At 44.7% G+C, this 16,544-nt stretch overlaps 1 protein-coding gene across 6 annotated transcripts in view; it reads left to right on the top strand.

The window, feature by feature from the left end:
• The window catches only part of slc7a14a (solute carrier family 7 member 14a), a 210,775-nt gene extending 195,007 nt beyond the window's left edge, over positions 1–15,768 (top strand). For all 6 annotated transcript variants that reach the window (XM_073041784.1, XM_073041786.1, XM_073041788.1 and 3 more), the window contains 3 exons: positions 8,656–8,864; positions 10,636–11,513; positions 15,276–15,768. In XM_073041784.1, coding sequence (XP_072897885.1) covers positions 8,656–8,864; positions 10,636–11,513; positions 15,276–15,589 — 1,401 coding nt within the window. In that variant the 3' untranslated portion in view covers positions 15,590–15,768. The remainder of the gene's footprint in view (positions 1–8,655; positions 8,865–10,635; positions 11,514–15,275) is intronic.
• The last annotated feature ends 776 nt before the right edge of the window (positions 15,769–16,544 follow it).

Genomic DNA, 16,544 nt, shown 5'->3' with positions numbered 1-16,544 from the left:
GGGGAAACATCTTCATTTAGAGGGCCATGAGAGTGTGGAATGAGACACCAGTACAAGTGATTCATGTGAACTTCACTTCGATGTTTAAGTGAAGTTTGAATAGGTTGAGTAGGGATATGGAGGGCTATGGTCTCAGTGCAGGTCAATGGGAGTAGGCACTTTAAATGGTGTGGCACAGACTGGATAGATTGAAGAGTCTGTTTCTGTGCTGTATTTTTCTATAACTCGATGACTCTAAAGAAAATGCTTGTGTGGTTCTCAACGTTCGCTTTGAATTTGAAGCCAGGCTCAATTTTTTTTTTTAACTTCCCTTCCCAACCTGGCACTCACATATTGTGTTGACCATTTAGATATGGCCCCAGCCGTGCCTCGCTCTGTCCTTGCCTAAACTCTGATGCTTGGACTCTCTAGGCTCAGCCTCCCCTTCGGGAACTCCATCCTTCTGGAATCAACAGGATGCCAGAAGTTCTCTTGAGAAGAGTCCAGGATTCGTGGGAATTCCCGTCTTGTATTCTAACTATTAGCCCAGTGACTGTGAGCAATCATTGAGGCATCAATGTTCTGCCAAGCATGGTGGCCATTCTCTGTAGGCACCAAAATGTGTGGAGAAACTTGTGGGCAGCCCCCAGCATTCTTGGATGTCTTGGTTGTTACAACAAACAACACATTTTACTGAGCACTTCAGTGACTAATTTCTTAGGTACTCCTGTACTCCTGCTCATTAATGCACCTATCTAATCAGCCAATCATGTGGCAGCAACTCAATGCATAAAAGCATGCTGACGTAGTCAAGAGGTTCAGTTGTTGTTTGGACCAAGCATCAGAATGGGGAAGACATGTGATCTAAGTGACTTTAATCGTTGAACAATTTTTGATGCCAGATGAAGTGGGTTGAGTACCTCTGAAACTGCTGATCTGGGATTTTCACATACAACAGTCTTCAGAGTTTACAGCGAATCACATGAAAAACAAAAAAAAAATCCAGTGAGCAGTAGTCCTGTGGACAAAAATGCCTTGATAATGAGAGAGGTTATTTTATTAGGTACAAGAGGTAGTCAGTAAAGAATCCATTGAACCTATGTTCACTGCAGCATTTCAACTCCGTCCCTCCAGAAACAAAAGCTACGTTCAGTCTGTTTGATGGTCCATTATCTCAAGTTGTGCCTTTAGGGCCTATTATCCCACATCACTTCATTCCTTCCTCCTGTCTGGGCTTTCTGTTTAAGTGTCAAGTCAGGTCCTCTTTCTTGAGGTCACTCTCATCCCTGATATTCAAGGTCAGCCCATGACTGAAGTTGCCATGATAGGGTGGTATAGAAAACGTGTGGTTTGTTGACCTTCATTAGTCAGGGGATTGAGATTAAGAGCCATGAGGTAACGTTGCAGCTTTATAAAACTCAGATTAGACCACACATGGAGTATTGTGTTCATTTCCAGTCACCAAATTATGGGAAAGCTGTGGAAGCTTTAAAGAGGGTGCAAAGAAGATTTACCAGGATTAAAGAGAGTGTTTTATGAGAATAGAAGATTGAGCAAGCTCGGGCTATTCTCTTTGCAGTGAGGGAGGATGAACGGTGACTTGATAGAGGTGTACAAGATGATACAAGGCACCGATACATAGAGTGGAAGCCAGGGACTTTTTCCCCAGGGCAGAAACGGCTAATACATGGGGTCAATCTTTAAGGTGATTAGGGAAAACTAAGGGTTTGGTAGAGGTCGGATTTTACACAGAGAGTGCTGGGTGCATGGAATGCAATGCCAGGTGTGGTAGTAGAGACGGATACATTAGAAACATTTAAGAGACTCCTAGATAGGCAGATGGAAAAATGGTTATGTACCAGGGAACTCCCACATGGACGGTCCCAAGCCTAGCTGCGAAAGGAGGAAGGTTGGGCTTGGGGCTAGCAATCCCATCCTGTAAAATCTTACAGCTACAGAAATGGCAACAGAAGCTCCAAAGACCTCATCCCTGGAACATGAAGGATCTTTGAAGATAGGCTACACCTGGGGACAACTTAAAAGACTGATCCAGGACAAAAGACTCTGGCCAACAGCTGTCGAGGTGATGGGTTTAAGAAGAAGAGGATCCAGAAAGGAAAGGTTACGTTGATCTTAGAGTAGATTCAAGGGTAGGCACAGCAATGTGGGCTGAAAAGGCTGTATTGTGTTGTAGTGTTCTAGGTTTTTAATCTTCTTTAAATGGAGGGGAAAACTGAGCAATGGGAGAGAGGAGGTTCTTGCTCTCCAGTCAAGAGCCTCCCAGCCTTTTACAACTGAAAGTTCCATTGCGCTTATTCCCTCAATCACGCTGCACCCTACATCAATCTGTTCCCTGGACTGTTGCCCGGAGACGCTCATACTGGCAGATGGTAAAGTGCGATGCGCAAACAGTGATAACAGAAATATCTGCATATAGCCTACAGGGAAACCATTAAACTGACTGCTAGAAGCCCTATAATTGAGTTATTGAGCCATAGAACACTACCGCACAGAAACAGACCCTTTGGCCCATCTAGTCTGTGCTGAACTGTCATTCTGACTACTTGTTCACTTGGTAGAAGACAAGCTGGATTGTTTTCAACTGCTGCAACAGTAGAGGTTAGAGCGACGCTGTTACAGCTGGGGGTGGTGGGGGTGGTGGGTGTTTGCGTCTTTTTGGATACTTTGGATCTGTCTTCACTAAGGAAGACAGATAATCTCCCAGATGTAATAGTGGCCAGAGGACCTAGAGTAATGGAGGAACTGAGGGAAATTCACATTAGGCAGAAAATGGTGTTGGGTAGACTGATGGGACTGAAGGCTGATAAATTCCCAGGGCCTGATGGTCTGCATCCCAGGGTACTTAAGGAGGTGGCTCTAGAAATCGTGAATGTATTGGTAATCATTTTCCAATGTTCTATAGATTCAGGATCAGTTCCTGAGGATTGAAGGGTAGCTAATGTTATCTCACTTTTTAAGAAAGGAGGGAGAGAGAAAACAGGGAATTATAGACCAGTTAGCCTGACATCAGTGGTGGGGAAGATGCTGGAGCCAATTATAAAAGATGAAATAGCGGCACATTCGGATAGCAGTAACAGGATCGGTCCAAGTCAGCATGGATTTACGAAGAGGAAATCATGCTTGACTAATCTTCTGGAATTTTTTGAGGATGTAACTATTAAAATGGACAAGGGAGAGCCAGTGGATGTAGTGTACCTGGACTTTCAGAAAGCCTTTGATCAGGTCCCACATAAGAGATTAGTGTGCAAAATTAGAGCACATGGTATTGGGGATAGGTTACTAACATAGATAGAAAATTGGTTGGCAGACAGGAAACAAAGAGTAGGGATCAACAGGTCCTTTTCAGAATGGCAGGCAGTGACTAGTGGGGTACCGCAAGGCTCAGTGCTGGGACAGCAGCTATTTGCAATATACATTAATGATTTAGATGAAGGGATTTAAAGTAACATTAGTAATTTGCAGATGATACAAAGCTGGGTGGCAGTGTGAAATATGAGGAGGATGTTAGGAGAATACAGGGTGACTTGGACAGGTTGGGTGAGTGGGCAGATGCATGGCAAATGCAGTTTAATGTGGATAAATGTGAGGTTATCCACTTTGGTGGCAAGAACAGGAAGGCAGATTGCTATCTGAATGGTGTCAAGTTAGGAAAAGGGGAAGTACAATGAGATTTAGGTGTTTTTGTACATCAATCACTGAAAGTAAGCATGCAGGTACAGCAGGCAGTGAAGAGGGCTAATGGCATGTTGGCCTTCATAACAAGGGGTGTTGAATATAGGAGCAAAGAGGTCCTTCTGCAGCTGTACCGGGCCCTGGTGAGACCACACCTGGAGTATTGTGTTCAGTTCTGGTCTCCAAATTTGAGGAAGGACATTCTTGCTATTGAGGGAGGGCAGCGTAAGTTCACGAGGTTAATTCCCGGGATGGCGGGACTGTCATATGTTGCAAGATTGGAGCGACTGGGCTTATATACACTGGAATTTAGAAGGATGAGAGGGAATCTGATTGAAACATATAAGATTATTAAGGGATTGGACATGCTAGAGGCAGGAAACATGTTCCTGATGTTGGGGGAGTCCACAACCAGAGGCCACAGTTTACGAATAAGGGGTAGGCCATTTAGAACGGAATTGAGGAAAAACTTTTTCACCTAGAGAGTTGTGGATCTGTGGAATGCTATGCCTCAGAAGGCTGTGGAGGCCAATTCTCTGGATGCTTTCAAGAAAGAGTTAGGTAGAGCTCTTAAAGATAGTGGAGTCAAGGGATATGGGGTGAAGGCAGGAACGGGGTACTGATTGTGGATGATCAGCCATGATCACATTGAATGGCGGTGCTGGCTCGAAGGGCTGAATGACCTACTCCTGCACCTATTGTCTATTGTCCTGGAGTTTGGAGTTCAATTCCTTTGCTGTTCTGTAAGGAGTTTCTATACATCTACACCGTGGAATGTAAGGGTTTTCTCTGAGTCCTCCGGTTTCCAGCTCACAGTCCAAAGATGTACCGTGTAGGTTAATTGATCTTTGTAAATTGTCTTGTGATTAGGTTAGGGTTAATGAGGTTGTCAGGGTTGCTGGCGTGATGTGGCTCGAAGGGTTGGCCTGTGCTGTGTTACTAAGTAAATAACTAAAATCCCTGGTCTGAGACTTTGAAAACATTATATATTTTATGTGTGATTGCATGTTTATTGCTAAATAATATGTGCCTCGTGCTGAGTATGACTGTTGGTACTGTGTTTTGCACCTTGGCCCCAGAGGAACACAGTTTTGTTTGGCTGTATTCACGTATGGTTGAATGACAAATAAACTTCAACTTGAACTTTTTGTATTAAAAGTACTGGGAGAGTAGATGGATGACTGGCTACAGGTTGATGGGACTAGGCAGATAAACATTTCAGCACGGACTAGATGGAATGAAGGGCCTGTTTCTGCATTGTAGTGTTCTGTGACTCAATTTCCCTCCTGTATGCTGATTCGTCACCACCTTTTATTCTGCCTGTGACAGTGGTGTCGTCCGCAGACTTAAATATGACGTTGGAGCTGTGCTTAGCCACACATACTACTGTAAGTGCAAAGCGAGTAGAGCAGGGGGCTAAGCACACAGTCTTGTGTTGCACCTGTGTAATGGAGATCGTGGAAGAGATGTTGTTGCTAGTCCAAAATGACTGGGGTCTGCAAATGAGGAAATTGAAGGTCCTATTGCACAGGTAGTTCTTGAGGCCAAGGTCTTGAAGCTTTTTGATTAGTTTTGAGGGGATGATGGTATTGAATATTGAGCTATAGTCGATAAAGGGCATCCTGATGTGTGTAGCTTTGCTGTCCAGATATTCCAGGTTTGTATGAACAGCCAATTAAATGGCATTTGCAGTGGACCTGTTGTGAGGGTCGGCAAATTGGAGTGGATCCAAGTCGCTTCTCAGGCAGGAGTTGATGTGTTTCATCCCCAACCTCTCAAAGCTCTTCATCACATTGGATGATATTAGTGTATTGGATGACAGTCATTGAGGCAGGTTACCACATTTTTCTTAGATACGGGTATAATTGAAACAGGTGCAAAGTGAGAGGTTAAAGATGTTGATGAACACTCCAGCCAGTTTGTCAGCACAGGTCTTTAGTATTAGTCAGGAGCCCCATCTGAGACAATTGCTTTCCATGGGTTCACTTTCCTGAACGATGCTCTGACATTGGACTCAGAAACTGAATCCTTAGGTCCTTGGGGGCTGTGGGAGTTTGTGATGGTTCCTCCGTGCTTTGATGGTCAAAGTGAGCATAGAAGGCATTGAGCTGATCTGGGAGCAAAGCTCTGGTGTCACCTATGTCTCTTGGTTACTCTATGTAGGAGGTGATGGTGTTCAAGCCCTGCCCTGGCTATCAAGCATCCTTCATTGATTCGAGTTTAGTCCGGAATTGCCACTTCTCCTGTGAGATGGTTTTGCAGAGATCATACCTGGACTTCTTAGTTGGTTGCCAGACTCCAATGCCTCTGATCTTGCCCTCAGGAGACTGGTTCATCCAGGACTTCTGGTTGGGGTAGACATTGAATGATTTTATGGAGACACTCTCATACACTACAGGAGGGACAACAGAACTAAGATTACTAAGATGATGCTGGCCTCATGTTCAACTCTTTTGTATTACATTGATAAGGATAATTCCACTCAAGTTTGTAGATAACAGTCAGGTAATAAGAATGCTCTTTTTCAAATAATACAGCACCAAGAGAAGCTTCTGGAATAATACTAGTGTAACCAATATAAACACTAGGACACACATCGAACAACCGTATATACATACTGTGACCACTAGGAAGCAAAGTAACAGTTACCTGTGTGGAAGTAATTATATCAAATACAAGCAGATAATTAATTGTTAAACTGCAAAGAAAATAACAGTTAAACAGTCTAATAAGAATTAAACAGTCAGATCCAACAGTACTCAGCCAGTCTAACTCTCTGGGCATGACATTTCCCCACAATGAGTCACAGAGCCATAACACATAAATGGGCCCTTCAGTACAACTAGTCCGTGCCGACTAAAGTTCTAAGCTTGTTCCATTTACTCATGTTTGGTCCATATCCCTCTAAACCTTTCCTATCCATGCACTTAAACCATCCTTTAAATGCTGCTTATGTACCTGCTTTCATCACTTCCTCTGGACCACCCTCTGTGCGAAAACACTGCCCCTCAGGTTCCTGGTAATCCTCTTCCCTCTCACCTTCAACCTGTGCTTTTTTTATTATTCAAATTTTTATTGTTTATTTTTATTTTACAAAGCAGCACAGCATATCATAGACCAGACACTGTAGAGCATATTTACACAGCCATCCCATGACAGGAAATCAAATAAGACTTAGAAACAGAAAAAAAGTTCCAATTTAAGTTTAAATTAACATACAACCAAAATTGCACTTTTCTCTCACGTTAATTCTTCCCAATATGTGTTTGTTAGCATAGCGGTTAGTAGAACACTATTAACACTTGGGGCATCAAAGCTTGGAGTTCAATTCTGGCACAGTCTGAAAGGAGTTTGTACTTTCTCCCCATGACCATGTGGGTTTCCTCTGGATGCTCCAGTTTCCTCCCACTGACTGAAAACATATGGTTAGTAAGTTGATTGGTCATTGCCCTGTGATTAGGCTAGGGTTAATTTAGTGGGTTGCTGTGCGATGTGGCTTGTTGGGCCAAAAGGCCTGTTCTGCAATATATCTCTAAATGAAAATAAATTAAATTAAAAATAAATAAATAAATTCATCTCATCTATGCCCCTTATAATCTTGTACCCTTCTGTAAGATCACCCATGAGTTTCCTACTCTTCAGTGAAGAAGTGCCAACCTCTCCACAACTCAGTCCTCTGCGTTCCGGCCACATTCTCTGCAATCTTCCCAGTCTCATGTCCTTCCCCCTGTAGCCGGATGATCAAACCTTCAGTGGTCTCATCAGTGTCTTGTACAATTGCAACCTAACACCCCAACTCTCATACTGATGAAGGCCAACATGCCCTAATGCCCTTTAGGATGCCACAGTGGTTAGTGCAAAGCTATTATAGTCCTGGGAGTCGGGGTTTGGAGCTCAGTTCAGGTGCTCTCTGTAAGGAGTTTGCATCTCCTCCCGATGAACTGTGTAGGTTTTGTCCAGGTGTTCCAACTTCCCCCACAGTCCAAAGACATACTGGTTAGTAGGTTAATTGGCCATTAGAAATTATCCTGTGATTAGGCTAGGGTTAAATAGGTGGGTTGCTGGGTGATGTGGCTCAGAGGGGCCTGTTCTGTGTTGTATTTCGAAATAAGTAAATAAATGCTAGAAGCCATCTTCACCACCCTGTCTACACATGAACCATGTAAATACCTAGGCCTCCCTGTACTGCAACACCCCCTCCACCAGGTCTCCACCTGTGGAAGTCCTACCCTCATTTATCTTCCCAGAATGCAACACTATCATAGTGGGGGGGCACAGTAGTGCAGTGGCTAGTGCAATTGCATCGGAACACTCGCGATCATCAATGAGGGTCAATTCCCACCATTGTCCCATAAATTTATATGTTCTCCCCATGACCACATGGGTTTAATTCAGGTGCTCCAGTTTCCTCCTACAGTGAAAAGATGTTTGAGTGGTGGGCATGCTATACTGCTGTTGGAGGTTTGGCGATACTTGTGGGAAGCACTCAGCACAACCTTAACCCCAACATTGCATTTTTCACTATATTTTTCAATGTTTAAAGCTTAAATAGTAAATTGATTATCAAAGTATATATTAGTTGCCATATCTAAACCTGGGAGTAATTTTTTTGTGAACATTCACATTGAATACAAAAAACACAATGAAAAACTGCCCCAAAAGGATGGACAAGCAATCAATGTGCAAAAGACAACAAACTGTAAATACAAAAACGAATAATAATAAATAAGTAAACTATAAATATTGAGAACTTGAGATTAAGAGTCTTTGAAAATATATTTAGAATTTTTGTAAGCTGCCTGCAACATGTTGCCATGGTTCACCAATGTCATTTTCTCTATCTTTGTCAATAATGGAAGGAGTTGGAATCAAATCAGAAGCAATGGTTGTGGGGTTCAAAAGACTTTCTAATTCCTTGTGGTCTGAACTGAGTAATCGTACCATTTCATTGACAGTCATCTGGGTGTCTCCTTCCTGCACTAGGTCAGTGTAATCCTGACGCTGATGGTGCCTTATTATGCCATCGACACAGAGTCGCCACTGATGGAGATGTTTGTTCTTCACGGGTTTCATGCAGCCAAGTACATTGTGGCCATCGGATCAGTGGCGGGATTGACCGTCAGTCTGTTGGGTTCACTCTTCCCGATGCCAAGAGTCATCTATGCTATGGCAGACGATGGTCTACTCTTCAGGTTGGTGACTCTCTGGAAGGAATAGAAGACCATGCTGATAGCGTGAGATAGAGAGGTGTGCAGAAACAGCTGTATAGACTGAGTTGGCCAACTACCTAGACTATCGAAGAACATAGAACATAAAACAGTACAGCACAGGAATAGGCCCTTCAGCCCACTATGTTGTACCAAACCAAATAAGTTAGTAATCAAGTGAATTCCTTCTGTCTAGACAATGTCCATAGCTTTCCATTTTCCACACATTCACATACTTATCTACACATCTCTTAAACGCTCCTAATGTATCTGCCCCTACCACCACCCTAGGCAGCACATTCCAAGTACATATCACCTTCTGTGTAAAAAAGCTTGCCCCTCGCATCTCCTTTGTAATTCCCCCCCCCCCCACCTTAAATGCATTCCCTCTGGTATTAGACATCTCAACCCTGGGAAAAAGATACTGTCTGTCTACTCTATCTCTGTCTGTCATAATCTGATAAACCTCAATCAGTTCTGGCAGAATGCCTCACCAGACCTCACCAACAGTCACCATGACCTTCCTAGCTGACAGTGAGAGGAACCCTCCTATTCAGACCCTTCCTCATGCTCGGACTATCACCCCCATTGCAGGCTGCTCATGGGATAACTGTAGCTGGGACGAGACGCAAGCTATGAGTTTGTGAAGATGGTGTGTAGAAAGATGTAACGGTTTATCCCAAGCAGCTGTGAGACAGAGGACTCTCTGATCGATGGGCTGTTCCCAGAGACACACGCCCACACACAGATTTGCCTCGAGTGCTGCTGGCAGATCATCAGCGTGGTGAAAGACACTCTTTTGTCTGCCTGAAGCTTGTTTTTCTGCCAGCAAGTCAAGATATCCATGGAGGAATTCTGCCAACCACACATTCAAGGTTCTCGGGGTACATACTGAGGGGACACACTAAAGCCAGGCGCAGTTACCACAAGGGCATGGTGGGGGAGGACCACAGTGTAGGGTTCTTCTGCTATTGGAGAGGGAGGGACCAGTTTGGGTAAGGAAGCCGTTCAGTTACTGTAGAAGTATACCATTCCACTCCACTGGTTTTAAAGAAAGTAATAATACATTTCTTAACACATTGAGTAACGCACTGGGTCCCATCAAAAAGCTTGATGTTTATATTCTCATCTTTTTCCACATTGCCCCATGAGTCCACCCCTCACAACAATCTCACTGCCCTTGGGTATTGCGGCTCCTTGCTCTTAAGATTACCCCATAGGAGTTTCACTGCTATACGACCTTAAGACATAGGAGCAGAATTAAGGCATCCAGCCCATCGAGTCTGCTCCACCATTTCATCATGGCTGATTTATTATCGTTCTCAGCCCCATTCTCCTGTAACCTTTGATGTCCTGATTAAATGAGAATCTATGAACCTCTGCTTTAAATATATCCAATGTCTTGGCCTCCACAATTGTCTGTGGCAATGAATTCCACAGGTTCACCATCCTCTGACTAAAGAAATTCCTCCTCAACTCTGTTTTAAAGGAATGTTCCTTTATTCTAAGATTGTACCCTCTAGTCCAAGACACCCCTATGAAAGGAAACGTCTTCTCCACATGAACTCGATCTAGGCCTTTCAATATTCAATAGGTTTCAATTAGATCCCCCTCATCCTTCTAAACTCCAGTGAATACAGGCACAGAGCTATTAAACACTCCTCATCCATTAACCCTTTCATTTATTTTTATATAAAAATTCAACCTTGTTCTGTGTAATTCTGAAAGTATGCTGTTGTTGGATGTCCCTCTCCAGGTTTTTAGCTCATGTCAGTGCCTACACAGAGACACCAGTCGTGGCCTGCATTGTCTCGGGATTCCTGGCAGGGCTGCTCTCTTTGCTGGTCAGCCTGCGGGACCTCATTGAGATGATGTCCATTGGGACACTGTTGGCCTACACCCTGGTGTCGGTGTGCGTCCTGTTGCTTCGTTACCAGCCCGAGAGTGACATCGACGGCTTCGTCAAGTTCCTGTCGGAGGAGGGCACCAAGAAGAAGGAGGGAGTCCTAGCCGAGTGTGAGAAGGAGGCTGCCTCCCCCGTCAGCGAGGGTGAGGACTACACGGGCCTCGACAAGAACACATGTGGTGCCAAGAACCTGCCATCCTTGGGGGACAATGAGATGCTGATCGGGAAGGCGGACAAGTCCAGCTATGGTGTGAATCACCCCAATTACGGCACCGTGGACATGAGCTCGGGCATTGAGGCAGACACCTCGGAGAACATCTACCTGATAAAGCTGAAGAAGCTGATTGGACCTCGGTACTACACCATGAGGATTCGCCTTGGGCTGCCCGGCAAGATGGACCGCCCCACCTCCATCACCGGCCGCACTGTCACCACTTGCGTGCTACTGCTCTTCATCTTGACGTTCGTCTTCTGCTCATTCATCATCTTCGGGGAGGAGTACGTTTACGAGCAGACCTGGTGGGCTATCCTCCTGGTCATCCTGATGGTCCTGCTTATCTGCTCCCTGGTATTCATCATCCTCCAGCAGCCTGAAAACCCCAAGAAGCTGCCGTACATGGCGCCCTGTGTCCCCTTTGTGCCTGCCTTCGCCATGTTGGTAAATATGTACCTGATGCTGAAGCTCTCCAGTATCACTTGGATCCGCTTTGCCGTTTGGTGCTTTGTAGGTAAGTGCCTTGCTCGGGTGGTTCTTTTGGTTGAATGGTCTATACTTCTCTTGGTGAGGATACGCTGAGTGAGCTTGGGTTTTTCTCTTCGGAGCAATAAAGGATGAGAGGGGAATTGATAGAGATGTACAAGACGATAAGAGTGCCAACGACTTTTTCCCAGGGCAAAAATAGCTAATGTGAGGGGACATAATTGTAAGGAAATTGGAGGAAAGCTTTGGGGGGGGGGGGGGATATCAGAGGTAAGCTTTTTACATGAGCTGTGGTGGGTGCACGAATCCAGAGGTGGTGGTAGAGGCAGATGAATTAGAGACATTGAAGAGACTGTTAGATAGGCACATGGAGATAGGAAAATGGAGGGCTATGTAAGAGGGAAGGCTTGGATTGACCTTGGCGTAGGTTAAAACATCGGCACAACATTGTGGACCAAAAGGCCTGTACTGTAAAGGCTGTACTGTTCCCAGTTCTGTGCTCTTTGTCTTGCCTGTCCAAGGGGGCTCCAATTACTTTCAAAAGACAGCATCAACATGCTCGTGACTGTCCTGGGCTTAAGTCTCTGTAGCGCAGTGAGAAGGCAGATTACTCAACCATGAATGGCATTACACTGAACTGTGTGATTCTATAACAAGTGCAATAATAATAAATTCACTGGGGACTAGTTACAGCAAGCTGCAGAGGTTAAGGAAGTATCAATGCCTTCTCAGAACTGCTGACTCAGTCACAAATCCAACAACAATGGGAAAACAGCTAGGGTTGTACCAGAGAATCTTAGAACATGACAGCACATTACAGGCCACTTGGCCCATCTAGTCCATGTTGAACTATTTATCTGCCTAGTCCCAATAACCTGCACCTGGACCACAGCCCTCCATTCCCCTCCCATCCATGTACCTATCCAAATTTCTCTTAAATATTCAATCGAACCCATATCCACCACTTCCACTGGCAGCTCGTTCCACACTCACATCACCCTCTGAATGAAGATGTTTCCCCTCATTTTCCCCTTAAACATTTCATTTTTCACCCTTAACCCACAACCTCTAGCTCTAGTCTCACCCAACCTCAGTGGAAAAAGCCTGCTTGCATTTACCCTATCTATATTCCCTATACTTTTGTACACCTTGAGCAAATCTTCCCTCATTCTCCTACATACCAGGGAATGAAGTCCTAGGCTATTCAACCTTTCTCTGGTTAAAAAAAATCCTCCTTACCTCTATTCTAAAGGATGGCCCTTCAGATTTGAGGGTGTGCCCCTTAGTTCTATATACCCCCACCATAGGACTCATCCTCTCCATGTCTATCCTATCTAGTCCTTTCAACATTCGGTTGGTTTCATTGAGATCCCCCATATTCTTCTAAATTCCCGTAAGTACAGGCCCAAAGCTGCCAAATGCTCCTCATATGTTAACCCCTTCATTCCCAGAATCATCCTCGTGAACCTCCTCTGGGGTCTCTCCAATGACAACACATCCTTTCTCAGATATGGGGCCCAAAACTGTTGACTATACTCTAAGTGCCCTGACTAGTGTCTTACAAAGGCTTAGCATTATGTCCTTGCTTTTATATTCTATTCCCCTTGAAATGAATGCCAACGTTGCATTTGCCTTCTTTACAACAGACTCAGCCTGTCAAGTAACCTGGGAGCCTTGCACGAGGACTCCCAAGTCTCTCTACATTTTTGATGTTTGACCTCCTCACCATTGAGATAATAGTCCACACTGTTGATCCGCTCACCAAAATATGTTAGCATACATTTCCCAACATTATATTCCATTTGCCACTTTTTAGCCCATCCTTCCAATTTGTCTAAGTCCGGCTAGAATCGCATTACTTCCTCAGCACTACCTACCCCTCCACCTATCTTTGTATCTTTCACAGACTTTGCCACAAATCCATCAATTCCATGATCCAAATCACTGACAAACAATGTGAAAAGCAGTGGTCCCAATACTGACCCCTGAGGAACACCACTAACCACTGGCAGCCAACCAGAAAAGGCCCTTTATCCCACTCGCTGCCTCCTGCCTGTCAGCCATTCCTCTATCCATGCCAGTATCTCTCCTGTAACACCATAGGATTTTATCTTGTTAAGCAGCCTCATGTGAGGCACTGCCTTCAGAAAATTCAAGTAAATGACATTCACTGCCTCCTCTTTATCCACCCTGCTTGTAACTCTCTCAAAGAACTCCGACAAATTTGTCAGGCAAGCTTTCCCTTTATAGAAACTATGCTCTCTTTGACTTATTTTGTCATTAGTCTCCTAGTACCCTGAAACCTCATCCTCAATACTGTAATAGACTCCAACATTTCTCTCCTGCTGAGGTTAGGCTGATTGGCCTATAATTTCCCTTCTTTTGCCTTCCTCCCTTTTAAAGAGTGGAGTGACATTTGCAAACTTCCAGTCCTCCAAGACCATGCCAGAATCAAGTGATTCTTGAAAGATCATGACCAATGCATCTGTTATCCCTTCAGCAACCTCTCTCAGCATTCTGGGATGTCGTCCATCTGGCCCAGGCGACTTATCCACCTTAAGATCTTTGAGTTTGTTTAGCACGTTTACCTTCGTAATAGCACTGGCACTCACTCCTGCTCCCTGACGCTGATGGACCTCTGCCACACTGCTAGAATCTTCCACAGTAAAGATGGATGCAAATTATCAATTAAGTTCATCTGCCATTCCCTTGTCCCCCATAACTACCTCATCAGCATCATTTTCTAGTGGTCCAATATCAACCTTCACCTACCTTTTACTTTTTATATAACTTAAAAAATGTTAGTACCCTGCTTTATATTATTGGCTAGTTTGCCCTCATATTTCATCTTTTCCCTTCTTATAGCTTTTTAGTTGCCTTTTGTAGGATTTTAAAAGCTTCCCAATCATCTAACTTTCCACTCACTTTTGAGACCTTATATTACCTTTCCTTGTCTTTTATGCAATCCCTAACTTCCTTTGTTGGCCAAGGTTGCCTATCCCTGCTATATGAGAACTTCTTTCTCTGTGGGACATATTTATCCTGTGTCTTGTAAACTATTCCCAGAAACTTCAGTCATTTCTGCTCTGCCATCATCCCCACCAGTATCCCCCTCCAATCAACCTCGGCAAGCTGCTCTCTCATGCCTCTGTAATTCTCTTTATTCCACTGAGATACTGATGCAAGTAAGTTATGCTTCTCCCTCTCAAACTGCAGTATAAATTCAGTCATATTAGGATCATGGCCTCCTGAGGATTCCTCTATTATCCCTCTCATACACCATTCTCCTGCCTTCTCCCTGTATCCTTAGAAACCCTTACTAACACTTACTTTGGATATACTCAAAGACTTAGCTTCCACAGCCATCCATGGCAATGAATTCTACAGATTCACCACTGTCTCGCTAAAGAAAATCCTACTCACCTCTGTTCTAAAGGGATGATCTGAGGCCTCTGGTCCTAGACTCACCCACTTTAGGAAATATCACTTCCACATGCACTCCATCTAGGCCTTTGAATATTTGATAGGTTTAAGTGAGATCCCCCTCATTCTTCAACACTCTAGCAAGTGCAGTCCCAGAGCCATCAAATGTTCTTCATGCGTTAACACTTTCATTTCTGGAATCATTCTCATGAACCTTCTCTGGACTGTCTCCAATGCCATCACGCCGTAAGACAGCCAAACCTGTTCACAATACTCCACGTGTGGGTATCATACCAGTCTTGTTCCACACGTACGTAGCGGTTACCCAGTCTGCTTTTGGCTGATGACTGTACTCTCCCTTCCCTAGGTTTTCTTATTTATTTCGGATACGGGATCTGGAACAGCAGCCTGGAGATCGGTGCGCGGCAGGAGGCTCTGAGCCAGAGCACATATCAGCGCTATGACGTGGACGACAGCTTCCCGTACCCCGAGGAGGAGGACAACCAGTGGCAGGAGGCGTGGTCCGCGGCCGAGCCGAAGGGCTACCAGTCCCAGCAGGCGATGCCGGACATTGTGGGCAATCACAGGACCTACGGCAGCAAAGCCAAAGGCAAAGGGAAGCATGGCAAGACTTCAGAGGCGCTGATTGCAAATGACGAGCTTGACTATTCCCCTGAATAGGAGGTACTGACCCCTCAGACCCTTGGGCTAGCATCATGGATGTGATCTCTCATCATGCTGTGGTATGGCATTCAAAAAGGCAATATGCGGTTCATTGGAGATTCCTGCCCTTAACTTCACTCTGTTAGCATATTAAAGGGGCCCCATTTTCATGAATAAATACTTGGCATGAACATGCACTGACTAGAAGTGTGGCTGATTGCAATGACTTCTCTATTACAGCACCAGTTACCCTGGTTCAATTCCCTTTGCTGCCTGCAAGGAGTTTGTACTTTCTCCCTGTGACCACTTGGGTTTCCTCCAGATACTGCGGTTCCTTCCCACTTTCCAAAGCTTATGGGTTAGTGTTTGTGAGTTGTGGACTTGCTATGTTGGTGCCGGAAGTGTGGTGACACTTGTCGGCTGCCCTGCACAATCTTCAGGCTGTGTTGGTCAATAACACCAGGTGACGTATTTCACTGTATGTTTCGTAGAGATAGGGAGGACGGCAAGAAGGATGCGGGTTAAACTAACGCTTCTACAGAACCAGTGACGCGGGTTCAGCTCCTGCCGCTGCCTGTAAGGAGTTTCTTCTTTCTCCCCGTGACACAGGAGTTCCTCCAGATCCTCTGGTTTCCTCCCTCATTTCAAAGATGTACAGGTCATAGGGCAATGTGGGCCCGTTGGGCCGGAAGAGACTATAACCGTGCTGTATCTCCAAATAAAAAGAAACAAATGAGATGTTTCCCAATGACCTCCATAGGCCAGGATGCTTTGTGTTTGTGAAAAGCCATGCAGGAATTTACAATACATTTAACAGGTACCCAAATAATCATTAACTCAAGGTAAATGCTTTTGATCTGACACTTTATAGCAAGGTGTATTATGAATAAAGTGACTAAGGTGACTACATTTACAAAGGAGTTCAGGAGGAACATTGGAGAGCTTTGAGGCCCCTCTGTTGGTCGGGGTCCAC

This window comes from Hemitrygon akajei, chromosome 3 (assembly GCF_048418815.1).
Source record: "Hemitrygon akajei chromosome 3, sHemAka1.3, whole genome shotgun sequence".
Taxonomy (NCBI): Eukaryota; Metazoa; Chordata; class Chondrichthyes; order Myliobatiformes; family Dasyatidae; genus Hemitrygon; species Hemitrygon akajei.
This window is presented reverse-complemented; position numbering and strand designations above follow the sequence as displayed.